Source organism: Diaporthe batatas (genome assembly GCF_019321695.1).
Source record: "Diaporthe batatas strain CRI 302-4 chromosome Unknown Contig00004, whole genome shotgun sequence".
NCBI lineage: Eukaryota > Fungi > Ascomycota > Sordariomycetes > Diaporthales > Diaporthaceae > Diaporthe > Diaporthe batatas.
Genome location: NW_025408551.1, coordinates 2,869,732 through 2,887,888, shown reverse-complemented (window position 1 = coordinate 2,887,888; position 18,157 = coordinate 2,869,732). Strand labels below are relative to the sequence as shown.

Sequence of the window (18,157 nt, the reverse complement as noted above, 5' to 3'; positions counted from 1 at the left end):
GGTCAAGCAAAGAACCAGCACCTAATAAGGGTCCTGACGGCCAGCTGCAGTGGATCATGCCCAGGTGTGCCAATGAGCAGGTCCTCCCCAGCAGGGGCGAAGAAAGCCAAAATTCAAAGAGCAGCCCAATCCATAGGCCAGCCTGTTCTTGTCCCTGTTTTCTCCTCTTGCTCATGGCTCGTTGACTCATAAACACCGTCACACAACCTGCAGGAGGCCTACCAAATGGCATCATACATACCGTTTACGGACAGTTGCTGGTTGGAAAGTCTTGACAAACAGACCGTTCGAACCGTTGGGGGCCGCCGTCAAGAACCGTTTTGGTTGTTTGGGGGGGCACATTGGGGTGGGCAGGAACGATCTGGTGGTGCAGGCACTATCCGTTCTGCTGCACCAACCTGCCCTGTGGGAGTTAGTGCATGCACTTACCTGCAACGGTGCACCTTGTCCCCAGTTTCACACCAGCTGTTCAGCCGCAGCCAAACCCGTGGACAAACTTTGACCATAATGGTAAACTGGTGGATACAAATCTCCAGTACAATCAAAGAAACTCATAGGGAAATCCAAGACACGAGACGAATGCAGCTTGTAGTCAGCCAAATTCAGTGTCATCTGCGGTGGCCTGCTTCTCATCGTCACACCAAATGGCCTCTTCGTTCTGGATGCGAGCCGGGTCATAGTGACAGAATCTGCACGTACCCGCCCGAGAAAAGACGAGGCATCGAGGGCCTGACTTTACATGTCATCCAGCTGATTTTGAATTCTTGTGCTGAGGCTCCCACTAGTACCACTTGACTCCAACTTGCAAGGTCAATAGAATATTTATTATTAGTCATTGTAAGAAGTCGTCACAACAACATGCCTTGGATATTGGAGTTGCACGCGTCAGATGTTAAAATGAACATTCAAAAGTCACCAAACCGCTCCAGGGTTTGCTAGTAGTGGGGCGAAGGAAACACAATTATCAATATCAATGCGTGTGAGTAATGCAAAGCACCAATTGCTGTGAGTTGGCAGAGCAGACAATCCAGATCGTCCAAAACACCGGCTCTAACAAGTGCTCACTGACTCCGGGCTACTTGTCTAAGTCCCAAGGAGAAGCAAAGCCACCTCGACATAATGCTTGATGGTCAGACTTGGTTCGGCTTTGGCAATGCCTTCAACCTGGACGGCCAGGTAGCGCAACCGCCAAAAGATGCGGCCCGGCACTAGCACTTTTTCTCAGATTGCAGTGCGAAATGGTGGCTTCTGAGAAACCGCCGGTTAGCAGAAATAGTGGTGGTTTCGTTTTTAATCCCCATACATGTAAAATGTACGTGGCGCCTTCATATAGTGGTAAACACTCAAGACCCAGCGTTTGAAGAAATACAGTGCCAATAACAGTGGAAAGAGAATACAGTACGTCTGTGGGCACGTGGCTGAGCCTCGTACCGTACAGACAAGGCTGGAAGGCATCGCTCCCGACGGCGCCGCACTACCTAAGTAGAAAGCCGGCAAAGCAGTCATACGGCGAGACTAGAATATCAAACGCCGGGTCTTGAGCGTTTACCACTGTATGAAGGCACCACGTACATTTTACATGTATGGGCATTAAAAACGAAACCACCTAGCAGAAATAGATGTGAAGGCCACTGCCGTCCCGGATAAGAAGCGGGACTCCAAAGAAATTCAGTCCATAAATACCTTGTCGGAGGTCAAAGGGACCATGAGTGTGCATGATTTGACAAAGAACAATTATACCTAACACGGCGCCAGGCGCGGGTCGCCGTGGCAGACTGACTGTTCGAAGGGCCACTTCAAGATTGGTATTCCTCTAGCTCCGCGACGGACACTTGACAAAAAGTGATAGTGACTTTAAGATCTGATGGGTTAGCTGTTTACTAGCCAACTCAAGTGCTACTTCAGTAATTGGGAGAAAAGAAAAGGGTGCCCATTCTGAGAGAAATACAAAATCCCGGCCATCTGATTCTAACCACGCATTTCTGAACAACCTCAACCTCAACCTTAACACCTACCTTCTTTCATCAGTTCAGAAAAAATAAAGTTTAGGCAAAATGGCCCCTCTCGCAGGCTTACCGGACCCCAACACTTTGAATGTGTTTTCCTACTATGATCCACACGTGGATAAAATGATTCCTATTGTTTCCAATGACAATAAACATCCTAGGGTGATCGATGATTTTCTCGTTGACCCTTCCGACTGTACGTGTTTTCGCATGAGTTGCCGTTGCTATGCTGGAGTTGTCACCAATACTAATACTGTATGACCAAATAGGGGAAGCTGTCAGCCGCGGTGGCTTGCACTACGGCAATAGATCATCCTCACCCGTCGGAGCCAAGACGGTCGATGAAGTCCTCGGGCATAACACCGGGAATCTCGGCTGCTTTGTGTGTGGAAAAAGAGGAGATGCTGTAAGTATCTCTGCATGTGCTGTTTTCCGGATGCTGGGGTATACCCACCTAGTCTGTCGATATTCAGGAACTAATCAGGAGCTTAGTGCCATGGACAGGCCTGCATCGACATTGCGAAAGACCGGTTCCGAGATGAAACCGACCACAGACTCCAAATCAGAAAAGCCAGGTGGGGCTTTGGAGTATTTGCCCGAGAGGATATACCAAAAGGCACTCTGATCGGCGAGTATCTGGGCCGCCTTGTGCCTTTTCATCCTTGCCCTCGCGTCGAAAGCGCCTACGTTTATGTGATCACCGGCCGGGCTGAATGCGACGCAGAGACGTATTGCAATGTATGTCCCCCCCTTCCCCCCCAAAACTCGATCCAAAAACTATGAGTTTTGTGATCCGAGGCCCAGAGTGTCCCGCATTTGAGAATCACGTAAAGAAGTACCAGCTAACCACAATTAAAAAATCAGATCACCCATTTCATCAACCACAACTGCAACTGCAACACCAACCCAGTCACGGCCATGTACGGCGGGCGGGCCGTGGTGGTCTTCAGCACGAAGCGCGAAATCGCCGCCGGCGAGGAGATCACAATCGACTACGGGCCCGAGTACTTCCACAGGGACTTCCCCTGCGAGTGCGACGCCTTCGACTACCCCCACACGTCGGAGGCGTACCGCAGACGCATCTCCCCTGACGGCAACGTCTCCCCGCAGTGCGTCAGGAAATCGGCCGCCAACAGGCAGAAGGCCCTGTTCGGCCCCGTGCGGAAGTCAGACAGACAGGGGGGCCCAATCCCAAGGAAACAGGAGGTTGGAGGGCCCGAATCGGGACCTGGCGGTGGTGCTGCCCCTGCGGAGGTGCCTGCTCCCAGGGTGAAGCGGCGGCTGACGTCTCTGGGGCTGAGATCCGAGAGGAGACCTGGAGGTGACCCTAGCCACTGTGTCATAGGACCTTCTGGCGAGCCCCGGCCTAGAATCAGATACTATGCGACAAAAAGCCTGACAATCTTGGGCTTTTGAAAGATGAGGAGGAATGCTACCACTACAAATGGTGTCCTTTAGCAGCATATCATCTTCGCCCATTAGGCGTCATAAGTCCATGACGGTTGGCTGCTGCGTTTTCTATATTCACGAATACAGCTGATTTGCGGTCCATTGGATCAAGAATGAAAAGATTAGAGTGGGGAATAGTTCAAAGGGCGAGATAAAATGCTGTTAGCTGTCTTGAGAAGAGATGCTATGGATCTCGTGAACCCGAAAATAGATTTAAATGACTTCGGAACAAATCAAATAACGTGGATGTTTCCTCACTTAAAAATACTGCAAGAAGTGTGAAAAGGCGCTAGGTTAGTGTTCCAGTGGGCAACCCCCTGAAGATAAACACGCCGAGAACTCGTGGCAATACTGCCCCTTCTGTACCTTTATACCTCCATACTGCCTCTCATACCACGTGGGAACCTGTGAAGATAGAATCGAGTGTTTTACTTGATGGCCATGAGGATGTAGGCCTCAAATCGAATACCACCGAACTGCTCGATCTCTTCCTTCACGGATTGCTTCACGGCATCGGCCCACTTGGCCTCTTCTTCAGCTGTATAGCCCTCCCGTGCCCTAGCCATCATAGGGCCCGACATAAGTGCTGTAAGCCCAGCTACATTCTCCTCGTCCTTAACAATCAAGACCTTGTCGTCCATGGTGATTTTCTCCTTGGTAAAACCACCCTTCTCAACGGTCTGCTGGAGCACACCCTCCTCATAGAACTCTGGACTCGGGGTTGGCATGAGCGGCAAGTCTGGCCGGATTCTTTTCTGTGCGGACTGAACAATGAACATTGGTGCGAACCGCCGCCAGCATGTCACAAGAGCAAGGCCTCCAGGCTTTAGAGTACGGTATGTCTCTCGGATTGCATCAACAGGTTGGGTGAAAGTGAAGATACTGAAGTTGTTGATAGAGTGGGAGAAGTCTGCCAGGTGTTAGTTCGAATGACTATGGTCAGACTATGCAAAAAAGTATTACTTACAGTCGTCAGGCACTCCTGTGAGATTCTGCGAGTCAACCTCCTTGAAGTCGACACTCGGAAGCGAGGTGGATTCAAGCGATTCCTTCGCGGCAGAAACCATCATAGCAACGAGATCTGAGACCATAACTTTTCCTGGTAGCTGCTCTTTGGGGAGAGCAGCGAGAAGGGCAGCAGCCCCAATTCCTGGCCCTGCTGCTGTGTCATGAACCACTGAGTCCAGGCCGATGGGATTGGCAGACGTCTGGATGTGCACCCGGATAGCGTCGACCAGGATATTGAGCGTTGCTTGGCCTGTCTGACGAACATAGATGCTCGCAAACTTCGAAAAGTAATCGGGGAGAGGGAGTTCTGGGTGCTGAACAGACATTTTGAGATCAAGAGCTGGCTGGTTGGATCGTGCACACGTTTGGTCTGGGCTGCTTAAGCTACCTAGGTAGATGAAAATCTGGGCGGGAAACTGACAACGATGGGAGATTAGCTGGAGGGGAGGATGGCGGCCGCAACTTGGAAGGATGAGCTGGAAGTGCTCCTATGTACTCAATTGAGAGCTGATCAATCAAAATCTTGTTCTTGTTGGTTCGCTGGGGGCTCGTCAGCAACCAACTGTCCTTCCGGTTGGTTCACTTAGGCAGCAAGCCGGAGTTGGTGCAGCTCGCCTTGTGCAATATCGACTAACTGAAGTGTGTTGGTTCGCTGGGGGCTCGTCAGCAACCAACTGTCCTTCCGGTTCGTTCACTTAGGCAGCAAGCCGGAGTTGGTGCAGCTCGCCTTGTGCAATATCGACTAACTGAAGTGCTTACGCCAATGTTCGTTATGGTCCCACCCTTGGGTCAGCACTACCAGGGTCGTGCAGTAGATTAAACGGTCTACCTACCTAGATATGCATACAAGCGATAAGGATTCAGGTACGTGCCTTCGTACTTCTTTGGTCTCTGCAATAACCGGTGCTTCGTTGTCCAAGACATCGATGATCCGAGATTACCAACACATGTGTACTGAGCTTGGCATATCCGAAGCTCTGCGCGTGCTTCTGCTTAGCTGTATTAATCAAAGTCTGTGTAGCTACCTAGGTAGGTAACAAGGTCGGTGACATTGGGATCTAGGTCAAAGTACCTTTGTGAGATAGTTGTACCCGTTTACTTTCCCACCTTATTTCCACTTAAGCAAGGATGGCAGCCGTTGCGCACCGTCGATTTGGCCGACCTCACCGACCTCGCCGACACCACCGACACTGCCGAGATGATCAGTTGATCAAAACTTGCTCACATAGCATGATGAGACTGCCGTACGGCAGCTTGCTTGAGATCGTTGACAGAGATAGGTAGTATTAGTGAACGGTGCATTTCAACTGAAGCGCGCACTCGAGACCCCAATATGTCTTGCGTCGCCAGTCAATGCATCAATCTACTCACACTTAAAGAGTTCCGGGTTGTGTCACTATTCGGCTGTCGCAGAACCTTTCTAAAGGCTGTGAATCATACTTTCAAGTGAACAATCATTGATAATTGCGGTATCGGCGGCCCAAGTCTAAGATTACGGCTCGCTCCATCAGTAGTAACAAGAGCCAATGCCCATTAAAACCACATAGCATACTTCTAGAAGGCTTCGGCCACACTATATTTTTCCTTTACACTATATAACTATCTTTTAATTTAACTACTTATTTCTTCCCTAATAGTTTAAAACTTATATATAAAGTCTTTAATAACTTTATATATATCCTTATAATCCTTTTATAAAAAAACTCTAAACCTACCCTTTCTTTTATTTTTATTTTATTTTTCTATATTATTAAAAAGTGAATAATTATTAATAATAAAAGTATAAACTTAAAGAAGGATAAATTTATTATATCCTCTCTTTATCTTTTTATAAATTACTTTTAAAACTCTTTTTAAAAGTTTTAATACTTTATTATAAAAATCTTAAAAATAATATATTATTAATTTTTTTATTTTAAATTCTTTTAAAATTAATTATATACTTAAATAAAAATTATAATATTAACTTTATAAACTTATTTAATAAAGATTTTACTAATATATATATTTAAAGGGATAATTTTTAATTAAATAAGACGGTCCTTATAACTTATAGTAAAAGAAGGCTTAAATTATTTATAAAAAATTATTAATTTAAAATTAAAGTTACTTAAGGAATAGTATAGGGGAGGTAGTAAAGCTATAATCCCGTGTTATAAGAGGTATAGAGGCTACTTAAGCTAATAAAATAAGTAGAGTATATAAACCTACTAGTTATTCTATAGGTGTTTAACCTATAGCCTTAATATTAAGCTTTCTTTAATATAATTTATTTATATAATAACTATTTTTAAAGACTTAATCTTATTATATAACTCCTTTATAATAATTAAATTATAGGTTACTTCTATTTATAATTAATATTATTATTAAAATAATACTTTTTAACTTTATTTATATATTATAAAGTTAAAGTTATAAATATTTATTATATTATAATTATTAATATTAATATTATATTCTTTTTAAACACTAAATCTTAAATACTTACTATTATATAAAGATACTATATATATTCTTAAATGTATATAGAATAGAAGTAAAACTATATACTTTTAGTAACCCTAGATAGTGGCCTTTACCGCTTAATCTATATTCACTGCATTTTAAAGCAGATACAATAAGCACTTCACATCAGTACGAGCGAAGACTTTACAATTCGCTCAGGGAACAAACTTGCCCAGTTTCTCATCAGACATCAAGCCGAGCCTGACCAACAACTCTCACGGCCCATTGAAGCAGCTCTGAGCCTTTGGTTGCATACTGGCTGACGATCTCGCAAGCCTATCTAGGCATCCGATGATTAAGCTTGACAGTTCTCGGTACCGTGCCCCGCCCCAGTATGCATGGTGACAGATCCTACATCGGGTCTATTATTAAGCGCGAAACTGGTTCTATGGAGGTAGCGTACGGGAATTAGGATCATCCCCATCTCCCCCGATGTTGTATGTAACCCTGCATGGCAACCGATTTACACACTCACCGCGCATTCTGGAGGCTCAAATCAAGACTGCTTCCCAAAGCCATCGAGTCAACTCTGGAAAGACACCGAAAACATGGACAAGGAATCAAAAGCCCTCTGGCGCAAGCTTTGGGTCGACGACCGAACGGTGTTCGCAGCAGGTGTGTACCTACTCCTGATCGCAGCCGTCCTACGCCTGGTCCGAATCTACCTCATCCGCAACCGGCCCGGGCTCCGCAGCATCCCAGGCCCATTCCTAGCCAGCATATCCAACCTCGACCGCATCTGGAGCTGCTTCTCAGGCCAGCAAATGAACTACCACCTCGAGCTCCACGCCAGGTACGGCCCGCTCGTGCGCGTGGGGCCGAAACATGTTTCCTTCTCCGACGGGCGCCTGATCCCCACCGTGTACGGGTTCAACACGCGGTTCTGGAAGAGCGAGTTCTACGACATGTTCCACCTGGACGGGGCGACGACCACGTTCTCGGAGCGCGACGAGCTGGCCCACCGGGAGAAGCGGCGGCCCGTCGCGGCCGCGTACTCGATGAGCACGATGAGGGAGCTCGAGCCGATGAACGACGAGTGCTCGGCGATCCTCACCGCGGAGCTGGACGCGCTGGTGGGGAGGGAGGTGGACTTTGGGGAGTGGTTACACTGGTATGCGTTCGATGTCATCACGACCATCGCCTTCTCGAACCGCCTCGGCTTCATGGAGGCGCGCGGCGACGTGCAGGGGGTCATCAACGCGTTGTCGACTAGGTTGAAGTACGTCACCACGGTTGGGCAGGCGCCGTACCTGCACAGGTATCTGGCCGGGAACCCGCTGGTGAGCAAGGTCGCCAAATTCTATCGAGACACCGAAGCCGCGCCTCTCTATTCGACCAATTACTACATAAGACGTATCATGAACAGTGTCATCGGCCTTTTCCGTGACCCAGAATCCCTCAACCCGACGGAGTACCTGATAGGGTTCATCACGCAACAGGTGCGGCGCCGCGAGAGCAAAGACCCGGGCACGATGCAGTTCAAGGACCTCCTCGGCCGGATCAAGCGCTTCAAGGACGGGGAGAAGGTGATGGACGAGAAAGAGCTGATGTCTCACGCCGCTGCTAACATCCTAGCTGGCAGCGATACCACGGCGTCGACCCTCAGGGCGCTTTTCTACTACTTGTGCCGCACCCCGGCGGCCCACGACAGGCTCCTCGCCGAGATAGACGAGGCCGAGAGGAACGGCCGCCTGTCCGACCCGGTCACGTTCGAGGAGGCACAGCAGCTCAGGTACTTCCAGGCAGTCGTCAAGGAGGCCATGCGCATACATCCTGCAGTCGGTCTGCTTCTTGAGCGCGTGGTGCCCAGAGACGGCGCAGACATCGGTGGTGTTTGGTTGCCTGGCGGGACAGTAATTGGAATGAACCCATGGGTTGCTGCTAGAGATCCATCGGTGTACGGGGAGGATGCGTATAGCTTCCGGCCGGAGCGGTGGCTGGAGGCAGACACTGCGCAACTGAAACTCATGGAGAGGAACTTCCTCGCGGTGCGTAAATCTTTCCTTGCCAGAAAAATGGTCTTTGCTGATGACTGTCTAGTTCGGGGGTGGATCGAGAACATGCCTGGGGAAGAATGCCTCCCTCCTGGAAATATCCAAGGTGGTGCCAGAGCTGCTGAAAAGGTTCGATTTTGAGCTGGCGGATCCGTCGAAAGAATGGGAGTTGCACGACTACTTGTTTGTCTGGCAAACTGGCTTGATCTGCAAGATCATCCGGCGGCATAAGTGAAACACAACTGCACTTCTGAAGCCCGAGTGCAGGAATGGAACTCAATAGGATGCTCAACAATACCAAGAGTATTATCACACGACACTTGATGTCCACGGTAGGGCCATCCACCCCCGCATATGTCAACTGGTGAAAGCGAAGTGTGCAAAGATATTCAAGCCTGTTGAGATTTTCATAAACCATACATGTTCTTGACTCACAACAACGCCCCCGGGGGGACAACGCCCATTGAAGGAAACACTGCTTTGTGCCCAAGTCAGTCCGGCCAGGCAACTTGAATCTCCCAAACTCACCTAGAAATGTCGTCGATGGTGGGCTAGCGGACCCATTCTTTTCCGCGACTTGTGGGGCACAATATACAGGACGCGTGATGTCACATCCCCCCCCGGCGGACGAGCGAATGCCATTCAAGATTAGGAATGCAGGGGTATTGCGGTATGGAAATCAAACGAAGAAAGGAGAAGGAGCTAGAAATGACATAGGTTGCGTTTAATTCGGAAGGCAGGGTGCAAATCTGCAACCCCAGACGGCATTTGCTGTTGGCGCGATACCCGTCTAATTTAAGGCAAACTGTAAATCGCGAGGGGTCCACGATGACAAAACGCGTCACCGCGTCGTCCGTCAGTCCCACGTTCAAAACTCCACGGCAAAAGCCTCGCGTGCTGCTTTGCAACTCTGACTTGTAACTTCTGCTGGAAAACCACGGAAAAGAAAATAAGCAATATGACAAGCGAGCCTTTGGAAGCCGTCGCCCACCCTGTCCCATTCCAGGTCATGGAGTACGCGGTCATCTACGCCGAGCTCCTGAGGGCTCTGTACGGCCACCCACAGTTCAAATACCTCGAGCCACCGACCGCGGCCGTGTGCAAGATCGACGAGTCCACCCCGCCGCCTCTATTCTTCGCAACGGACTTTGTGGCAAAGACTTACATCAACTACATCATCCCCTTTCTCCCACCCGGGGCCACACGCAAGTGCAAGATCATCGCCAACCCCTGGGCATACGCCGACCCGGACTACCAGTGGGAGTGGGAGTGGGACGCCGCGAGTGGTACCATGAAATCCGCTGATGGTGCGACAGTGGAATTCCCGAGGATCCCTCAGGAGAAGGTGCCAGAGATGCTCGGGGATCTTGTCAGCAGGGGCTACATGGCGAAGAGCATCCTGGAGAATGGTTCGGACCCGAGGGTAACGGCGATGATTGGAGGACCGTTCGATTTTGGTGAGGAGGTCAAGCGAGCGTCAGAGAAGGTAGAGGCCCTGTGACTTGGCCCGGAAGAAAGAGCTTCTCGTTAAGGGAGAGGGGAGGCTTTTTACTATAATAAGAAGTTTCTCGTCTGGAGTGGCTTCTCGTCCCAATCAATTTGATCATTGATACTGGCTGGTTTTGTGGCCTTATCTCGCGCCAGCGAGTTTCATCCCCAACACCTTCTGATATTCCAAGGTTGGGACTATTTCATGCCCTCCTCAATCGCTCTTATAAAGATATTATAAAAAGTAAATTAATACAGAAAATAACAGAAAATAATAGTTAAGCTATACTTAAAATTATCATTTTTCAGCCATAGGGGGTATAGTATGATAAGAGCTACTATTCTTATGTATGTAGTATTCCCAAGTAGATCTACCCCGCTCGAAAAAAAACCTCTCCTTACCCTAGCGTACTTGACTTCGATTCCACTATGCCGTACGGTTTCCATAACATCCCCAACTATCAACTCGTCATCTCTATTCTTCTCAAGTTCAACCTCATATGGACCCTTTGAGCGCATTTTCCCTGGCGTGCAATGTCCTCCAGATGGTGGAGACAAGCCTCCGTGTCTTGGGTAAGACCGCTGAGTGCTACAAAAGCGGGGCCCCAGATGAAATCGGCATCATCGTCGGCAACCTGCACACGATCGAAGGTCTCAATGATGAGCTGAAAGGTTTCCTGCCCGATCCGCTGGGAAAGACTTCTTTCTCTTCTGCGGAGCTGAGGCTAGTTGAGGCGAATGAACAGTGTTTGAGGCTGTCAGGCGATTTCATCCAGCTTCTTGATAGCCTCAAGGTTACCAAGAAGTCCGTGTGGCGCAGTATCGGAATTAGTATCAAATCAATGTGGTATCAGGACAAACTGGCAAGCTTTGAAAAGGAGATATCCGAGAGTCGAGCAAACCTGACCCTGGCTTTCTTGCTGCTCATGCAGTAAGTCTCTATATCAAGACCTTTGCAGTTACCAGTCTCAGAGACGTCAAGTGTTGCTGACCGATCTCATGTCCCCAGTGAGCGTTCCTTGACCATGCATAGCCATGCCATCAGAACCGCCACTGACGTCGAATATCGCATGTTAGACATCCTGAAGAAGAATACGGGCTCGCTCGAGGCAGGAATTATCGAACTGACGTCCCGTTTGAAAGAAATGTCCTTCGATCAGAGCAAAGACAGAATGGGTGAATTCAGTTCTGAACACCAGATTCAGCTGGCCCAGATATCGGAACAGCTCGCGCAAATTTGGGAGCACCAGAGGGCTTCAGATCAGGCGAGTAAGTCATTGGAGGCCTCTAAACAGGGTGTGGCGCCGCAGCACAGGTTACTCCAAAGCTTGCAATTCCCCCAGATGCAAGACCGACGGGAGGAAATATCCAGAGCTTACGAGAACACATACGAGTGGCTTTTTCAGGACCACCCTGGAGAGGAGGAGGGCTGGCATAGCTTTGTTGCTTGGGCTAGAAGACTAGGCAGCCCCCAGAGGATTTACTGGATTCATGGAAAGCCTGGTGAGTCTTATCAAAACACCTTAAACCGCCTAATGAATTTCGACTCTTATTTCGAAATGCAGGTTCCGGAAAGTCGACGCTATCTCGCTTCGTTTATGACAGACTGGATATTGACGACCATCTTCGTCCCTGGGCGGAATCCCGGGCTGTTGTAAAAGCGGCGCACTTTTTTTGGAATCCGGGAACGACACTGCAGAAATCGTGGATCGGAATGCTGCGCTCTCTCTTTTCACAGCTGCTTGATCAGGTTCCCGGGCTCTCTGAGCCGTGCGTCTCTCCCAGCCGATGGAGAGCAGCACTGTCTTCTGAGGCTATTTCCACCGAATGGACCAGTTCAGAGTTGCTTCACGGCATACATTCCTTCGTTCGCAAAACCGAAGCCTATCTATTCTTCCTTATCGATGGCCTCGATGTACGTAGAACTTGATACCACGAAACTTATGGCTACTGGTGGGTCGAGCCTCAATAGGGCGTATACTGATACTGATTCATAAAACTCGCAGGAACTCCAAGGTGACGAAGAACGCCGGGAGGAGCTTATCAGTTTTGTGTTTGACCTTGGAAGCTATACCAACGTCAAGCTCTGCATATCAAGTCGGCCAGACAACATATTTCGAGATGCCTTCCAAGACTGTCCCCGCCTGAAACTGGAGAGCCTGACGTACAGCGACATTCGAAAATATGTTGAGCAACGGTTTGCCAAGGAGCGGAGTATTCGGAACTTAAGTCCAGACAGCCTGTATATGATGAAAGGCTTGATCACGTTCCTTGTGGACGCAGCCTCTGGTGTTTTTCTGTGGGTGCGGCTTGTTGTCCACGACCTTATCCGAGCAGCAAGAGACGGCGCGACTTCCGCTGAGCTTGTTGAGATGGCCCACCAAGTACCGCGTGATCTCGACAGCTACTTTACGCGATTTATCGACTCGATCCCGCCAGAATATAGGCGGGAAGCGTCGTACCTTTTTCAGATCACGCTCTTCGACGAGGAATCATTTACATCTATGCATGGGCTTCGGCTACTTGATCTCTCTTATATAGGCAAAATTCAGGGCAGCGCCGATACCCATGGAGGGTACTACGACACGACCTTTGATCCGAACAATATCCCCGAGCTTGGTTTCAGGCTCGACACTACCGCTCGTCGGGTCAATAGCAGGTGCCGGGGACTCATCGAGTGCTATGAGGGAGATGGCGACAAAAATGCGTATGTTTGGTGTCCAGATATATCGGAGATGAGCGAGATAGACTATGATGCGCAATGCCCATCACCGAGTCATACCCGCAGCATGGGGCTCTTGGACGCGTGCAATCGTCACGTCGGCCTGATTCATCGTTCTCTTAGGGACTTCCTAATGAGCCCAAAAATTCTCGAACAACTCCAGGCATCTTCAGATGGGCCTTTTAACACCAGACTGTTCTTATGCAAGGCCAGGCTAGCGCAGATTCAGTCACTTGATTACGAGGGAAACAATGTGCATGCCCAGCTGGCTATGGGCCTGTCAAGCTATGTGCTGAGTGCTCTTAGCACCGACGACCTCAAGCACTGTGACGAGTCGGCGCTCATTGCGACCCAGCTTAGGCCCATCGTTGAATCGCTTGCACGCTCTGGGGCACATGTGTGGTCCAACAAGGGGTGGTACCTTTCCTCAAGCTTCAACGGATGCGAAGCAGAGATTCCGGACTTCCTTGGTGTCGCCATTGATTTTGATCTTGTGGCCTACCTCAAGAACGAGTTGACGACACGGGCAATACAGGCCAAGCGGGGCCTGTCTGTCCTGAACTGCATCCTCATTGGTCGTTTTTCCGACTACTTGGGCTCCGAGACCATGATTGGAAACCGCTTTCCCAACATTGAAGTGCTTCGCCTCGCGCTGCAGCTTGGCGCAGATCCGAACGAGAGCCCTGACGGGATCTCTGTGTGGGCGGAATTCCTTGGGCATCTTGACACCTTGGCTGACAGAGCCGCACCCCCAGCATATGCCCAAAAGGCGCATGTCGAAGCCATCAGGGCCCTACTTGAATACGGCGCTCATCCAGAGCTCCCAAAATCATGGTTTACACCTGGACCCTTGATTCCAATATTGGAGTCAGATCCCATGCCGGTCTCGAACATCCTGGAATGCATGATGGGTGTGTATACTCATGTACGGCAGGAACTGCAGCAGTGCATCAAACTTGCCGATCGAATATTTTTGCAAGCTCTGCTCCAACGCTGAAATACACGTCTTTCCGGACTCTTGACTCCATTGGCACACATTGGTTCTCACCTTGACAATTTTCTGATTTGGGAGATTCAGTTAAGTTAGGGACGCCCAGAGGAGGGGGTTACGTGGCAATGCGCGTGAGACTCACCCGTCCTCTTAGACGTTCGACTTCTACTGCGGATAGAGTTATGCAAACAAGCTTTTGGTGAGAGCGGTGGGTTCCAAACCAGGTTGAATGTACCATCTTATTAGATTGCGCTGAAAATGATCGAATAGACGTCATTACTACTGCTCGGCTGCTGAGATATCATGCTCATTTACTGTTGGTACTGTCCTACCATAGGGCTGGGCCTGCCTTCTCTGTATTTGTTAAACCTGATATCACTTATATTACGCACACGTCCGAAGATAAACATGGCGCTTTCATACAATGGTAAACTCTAAACATCCAGCGTCTGAAAGACATATAGAATCGATAAGAATGGTACAAATACGACAGGTGCCTATTTACTACTAATCTTGGACAGTGACCACAGTTGATACAATCCGCACTGCAGGATCTCTGCAAAAAGAATTGAACCGCCCCCAACATTTTGATCAAGCACTTTGAAAGTTAGTTTTTGTGCTACCTGGGTACTTAAGTATGCACCCCGCCACATGATATGGTCCAAACTACTTCTGGCTCAAATCTGCACTTGTGTTCCTATTGGTCTCACCCATCTCGCCCACATTTCGCCGGGCACAAATGTACTTTGCCACCGCTAGCATGCAGTCTTGCGTGTCTTGTACGACCTCCCCGCCCAATTCACCCCGCCGCACTCAGACACAGCCTTATCAAAACTGCAGATACCCCTCCCGAGAATTTTGTCCCAGTCATCATCCTTTCATGAGCAAAAGCACTACAACAGCGCCTGTCAAAAACTCGAGTTTCACACTTAGCATTGTACTGATTGCCTCGCAGATACACCCCTGATGGCAGAGGAATTGGATTCAGTGGTGCCACTGCCCAGAGTTCCGGAACAGACAAACGAAAATACCTCTATTAGTACCGATTCAGGTGACAACGATGGATCGAGCGGCTCTACCGAGGACCGAGAACTACAGCGTGCCCAAATATTAGCCCATGCACGATCAGCCCCAACACCGCCTGCCACTCCTTCTACCCTAGGTATAATAGACGAGATCGATGTAGACCTCTCATCGACGGATATCAGCGAGCATGCGCCGGGATTATACGTGGCTCGGGCCTGGATCCGCCCGCGTAACTTCACTCCACAAGAAATCGAGCAGATCTTTCGGAGGCTTGAGATAGACCTCACCCATGCCCTCTCCAAAATAAGAGCCAAGAGCTGCAACAAACCGCGCAATGAAGGCATGGTTATGATCGACATGCGGATGGCGGGAACCCCTGCGCGTGGCTCCACCAAAGTAACACTGAGGCCTTGCATCTGGATCTTCTGCGGCAGTAAGTGGTGTCAAAAGATAGTGGAGCGCGACGTCAAAGCTCTTAACTGGCTTGAGTCTCACAATGTCCGTTGTGTTCGCAAAGGCGGCCCGCTGCTCGCAACTGATCCGGAAAGCTCCGCTGGAGATCTCGATCAACCTCTGGGCAGCCATCGCAGTCCTGCGGAACGCCTGAGAGACGACCAGGGTTGGTACCATACAGGGTTGGTGCCAGAAAATTTCGCCGGAGAATTCAGTGTCGGAAATTCATCGGAATATCCTGAAATATCACCATACATCACAGCGCCAGGTTCGGCTGCTTCCACGCAATTGCCGCTGGAGGCACCTGGGTATCATTGGCAAAGCCAACTTGAACCCTTCGGTGGACACAGTTATGGCGGATATACCGGATTCGACGCCTCCTCAGTAACCAGCTCCATGTCTTCGTACAGTCGAGGACGTCAATCCAGTGGTTCAAGCCTTTCACAACCTCACGGAACTGCAGCCATCTCTACCGATGCGCCCTCAAGAGTAGCCCACTATACCGATGTGAACAGTACCATCAACCGTCAGGCTGCGCCCACCCAGGTATATGAGCTACCGTGCGAACTACGCAACATAACGGGTTGCAATGTAGTATTCGCTGGCGATGATGAACGCGCCTGGATGGATCATATTGAGAGTCACTTAGGGGGCAGTTTTCCCGTCAAGTTCCGCTGTTGGTTCTGCAATGACCATTACTTTGATGCAAGACAGACTTCTAATGGAGATCTCCGCTACACCTTCACGTCGCGGATGCAGCATATCCGCCACCACATCGTGCATGAAGGCTACCGGCACGAACAAATGTTGAGAGATGGGCACGTTATTCAACACCTCTTTGACCGCAATCTCATAGACAGTCGTACATATAATGGCATCTGGGAAACGGTGACCGTCCAGAATCGTCAAGGCCACCGCAGCCACCACAGCATTCATAGGGGGAGCCACCTTAGGAAAAAGCTCCCACAGGTCGAAGAGGACGTCGATGCCAATCGCAAAAATAGCCATGTCAGCAACCACCGCTCGTCAATCCACAGCAACGATCACGAGAGCGTGCGACCATCCAAAGGCAAAAACAGGTTCCGGTCAGACTATGAGGAAAGTTTTCCATCTCTCAGCATGAGCGACAACAATCATCATGCACCGCAAAGCGACTACTACAACCCAGACGCAGCGCATTCCGTCCGGGCTAGTTTTACTAGCATGAGCGACAACAATCATCATGCACCGCGAAGCGACTACTACAACCCAGACGCAGCGCATTCCGTCTGGGCTAGTTTTACTAGCATGAGCGACAACAATCATCATGCACCGCGAAGCGACTACTACAACCCAGACACAGCGCATTACGTCTGGGCTGGTGGTACTAGCTACAACGGAGATAGGATTCGCCCGGAAGCGCGTAAAGAAAGGCATTACGGCAGCGAGATTGAGCTTCCGGTGTTGACAGAACTTCGCCTGCACGTGCTATCATATGGTTTGACGTCACTCATCGGTCTGAGGTGCATCGCAAACGCATGGAGAGATCAAATCGAGCTAAGTCGGAGCACCTCTAGGGTTGGTGGCGCTGTTTTACTCACAATCGACGGCCGCACCTCAGTCTACGGTGTGACTGCCGGGCACGGTCTAGTTCATCAATATTTGAACAGTTCACCACAAACTGTAGACGATCTTTACGGCGATGGGGTGTCGGATGATTCAGGCTCTGAGTCTGAAGACGAAACAGACTCTCAATCTCTCAGTGCCGGAAGCACTTACGCAAAAGCTAGATCGTCGATTGATTCTTCTGTTGACCTCAGCGATGTGGGATGGACGACTATCGATCATGGCGTCTCAGCAGCTTTCGGTGGTGCTCGGTTCCTTCGAACTCCTCAAACGGTATCACAGCCAGGGAAATTAGATGTGGAAGACACATTGTCCGGTGACCTCGCTCTTTTCCCTCTGGATTCCCTTCATCGTCCGGGGTTGACCAATAATTACATCCAACCAAGCAATCTGGAAGCGAAAGAAGTGACCTCGATATCGGAAAATGATTGTGAAATCCCTCTTCCGGTATTCGTTCTGCTTGATCCCGAGCAAGTGCTGAGCGGGACTATCCAACCTGGCAAATTTCACTTTAGCATGGGCGGAGTACCAATCGATGCCAGACAATTAAGGCTTTCTAGAGACTTAGGTTAGTCTGACGCTCCAAATTGGCAACGAGAATGGTGCTGACTCGGATTGTAGCCCCAGGTTCCTCTGGGTCATGGGTTGTGCACGATCAGACATTGTACGGCATGATTGTGGCGATCTTCCCCGGAGAGTGCACGGCGCTCATGGTCCCATCCAAGAGGATGCTAAGTGATGTCAAGATGTTGTGTCCAGGCGTAACAGATATTTCCGTTGCCATCAAACATTAGGGGTTTCTTGTTCCATTTCCCTATGATTGAACGATTTCCCTGGATGTGGCGGTACCTACAAGACAAGCACCTGGCAACAACTGGTTCGTGTGAAACCCTCGCTGCTTATATAA

General features: G+C 49.5%; 4 protein-coding genes across 4 annotated transcripts; all 4 read left to right on the top strand.

Moving 5' to 3' along the window:
- Positions 1-2,054: 2,054 nt before the first annotated feature.
- Positions 2,055-4,967, top strand: KVR01_004424 (uncharacterized protein; the record flags this gene model as incomplete). Its single annotated transcript, XM_044783272.1, has 5 exons — positions 2,055-2,202; positions 2,276-2,412; positions 2,499-2,744; positions 2,871-3,327; positions 4,912-4,967. The coding sequence occupies 5 exons, from the start codon at positions 2,055-2,057 to the stop codon at positions 4,965-4,967; spliced, it is 1,044 nt and encodes a 347-aa protein (XP_044646588.1).
- Positions 4,968-7,446: 2,479 nt separating this feature from the next.
- KVR01_004438 (uncharacterized protein) lies at positions 7,447-9,106 on the top strand (the record flags this gene model as incomplete). The annotated part of the gene is made up of 1 exon (XM_044785592.1): positions 7,447-9,106. Exon 1 carries the CDS (start codon positions 7,520-7,522, stop codon positions 9,104-9,106), a length of 1,587 nt encoding a protein of 528 aa, XP_044646602.1. The 5' UTR covers positions 7,447-7,519.
- A 741-nt stretch (positions 9,107-9,847) lies between these two features.
- On the top strand, positions 9,848-10,577 carry KVR01_004738 (uncharacterized protein). The gene has a single exon (XM_044784273.1). It carries the CDS (start codon positions 9,924-9,926, stop codon positions 10,464-10,466), a length of 543 nt encoding a protein of 180 aa, XP_044646902.1. The 5' UTR covers positions 9,848-9,923; the 3' UTR covers positions 10,467-10,577.
- Positions 10,578-10,998: 421 nt separating this feature from the next.
- KVR01_004081 (uncharacterized protein) lies at positions 10,999-18,044 on the top strand (the record flags this gene model as incomplete). Its single annotated transcript, XM_044791277.1, has 7 exons — positions 10,999-11,384; positions 11,463-11,956; positions 12,019-12,368; positions 12,460-14,086; positions 14,321-14,374; positions 15,122-17,818; positions 17,872-18,044. The coding sequence occupies 7 exons, from the start codon at positions 10,999-11,001 to the stop codon at positions 18,042-18,044; spliced, it is 5,781 nt and encodes a 1,926-aa protein (XP_044646245.1).
- Positions 18,045-18,157: the final 113 nt, after the last annotated feature.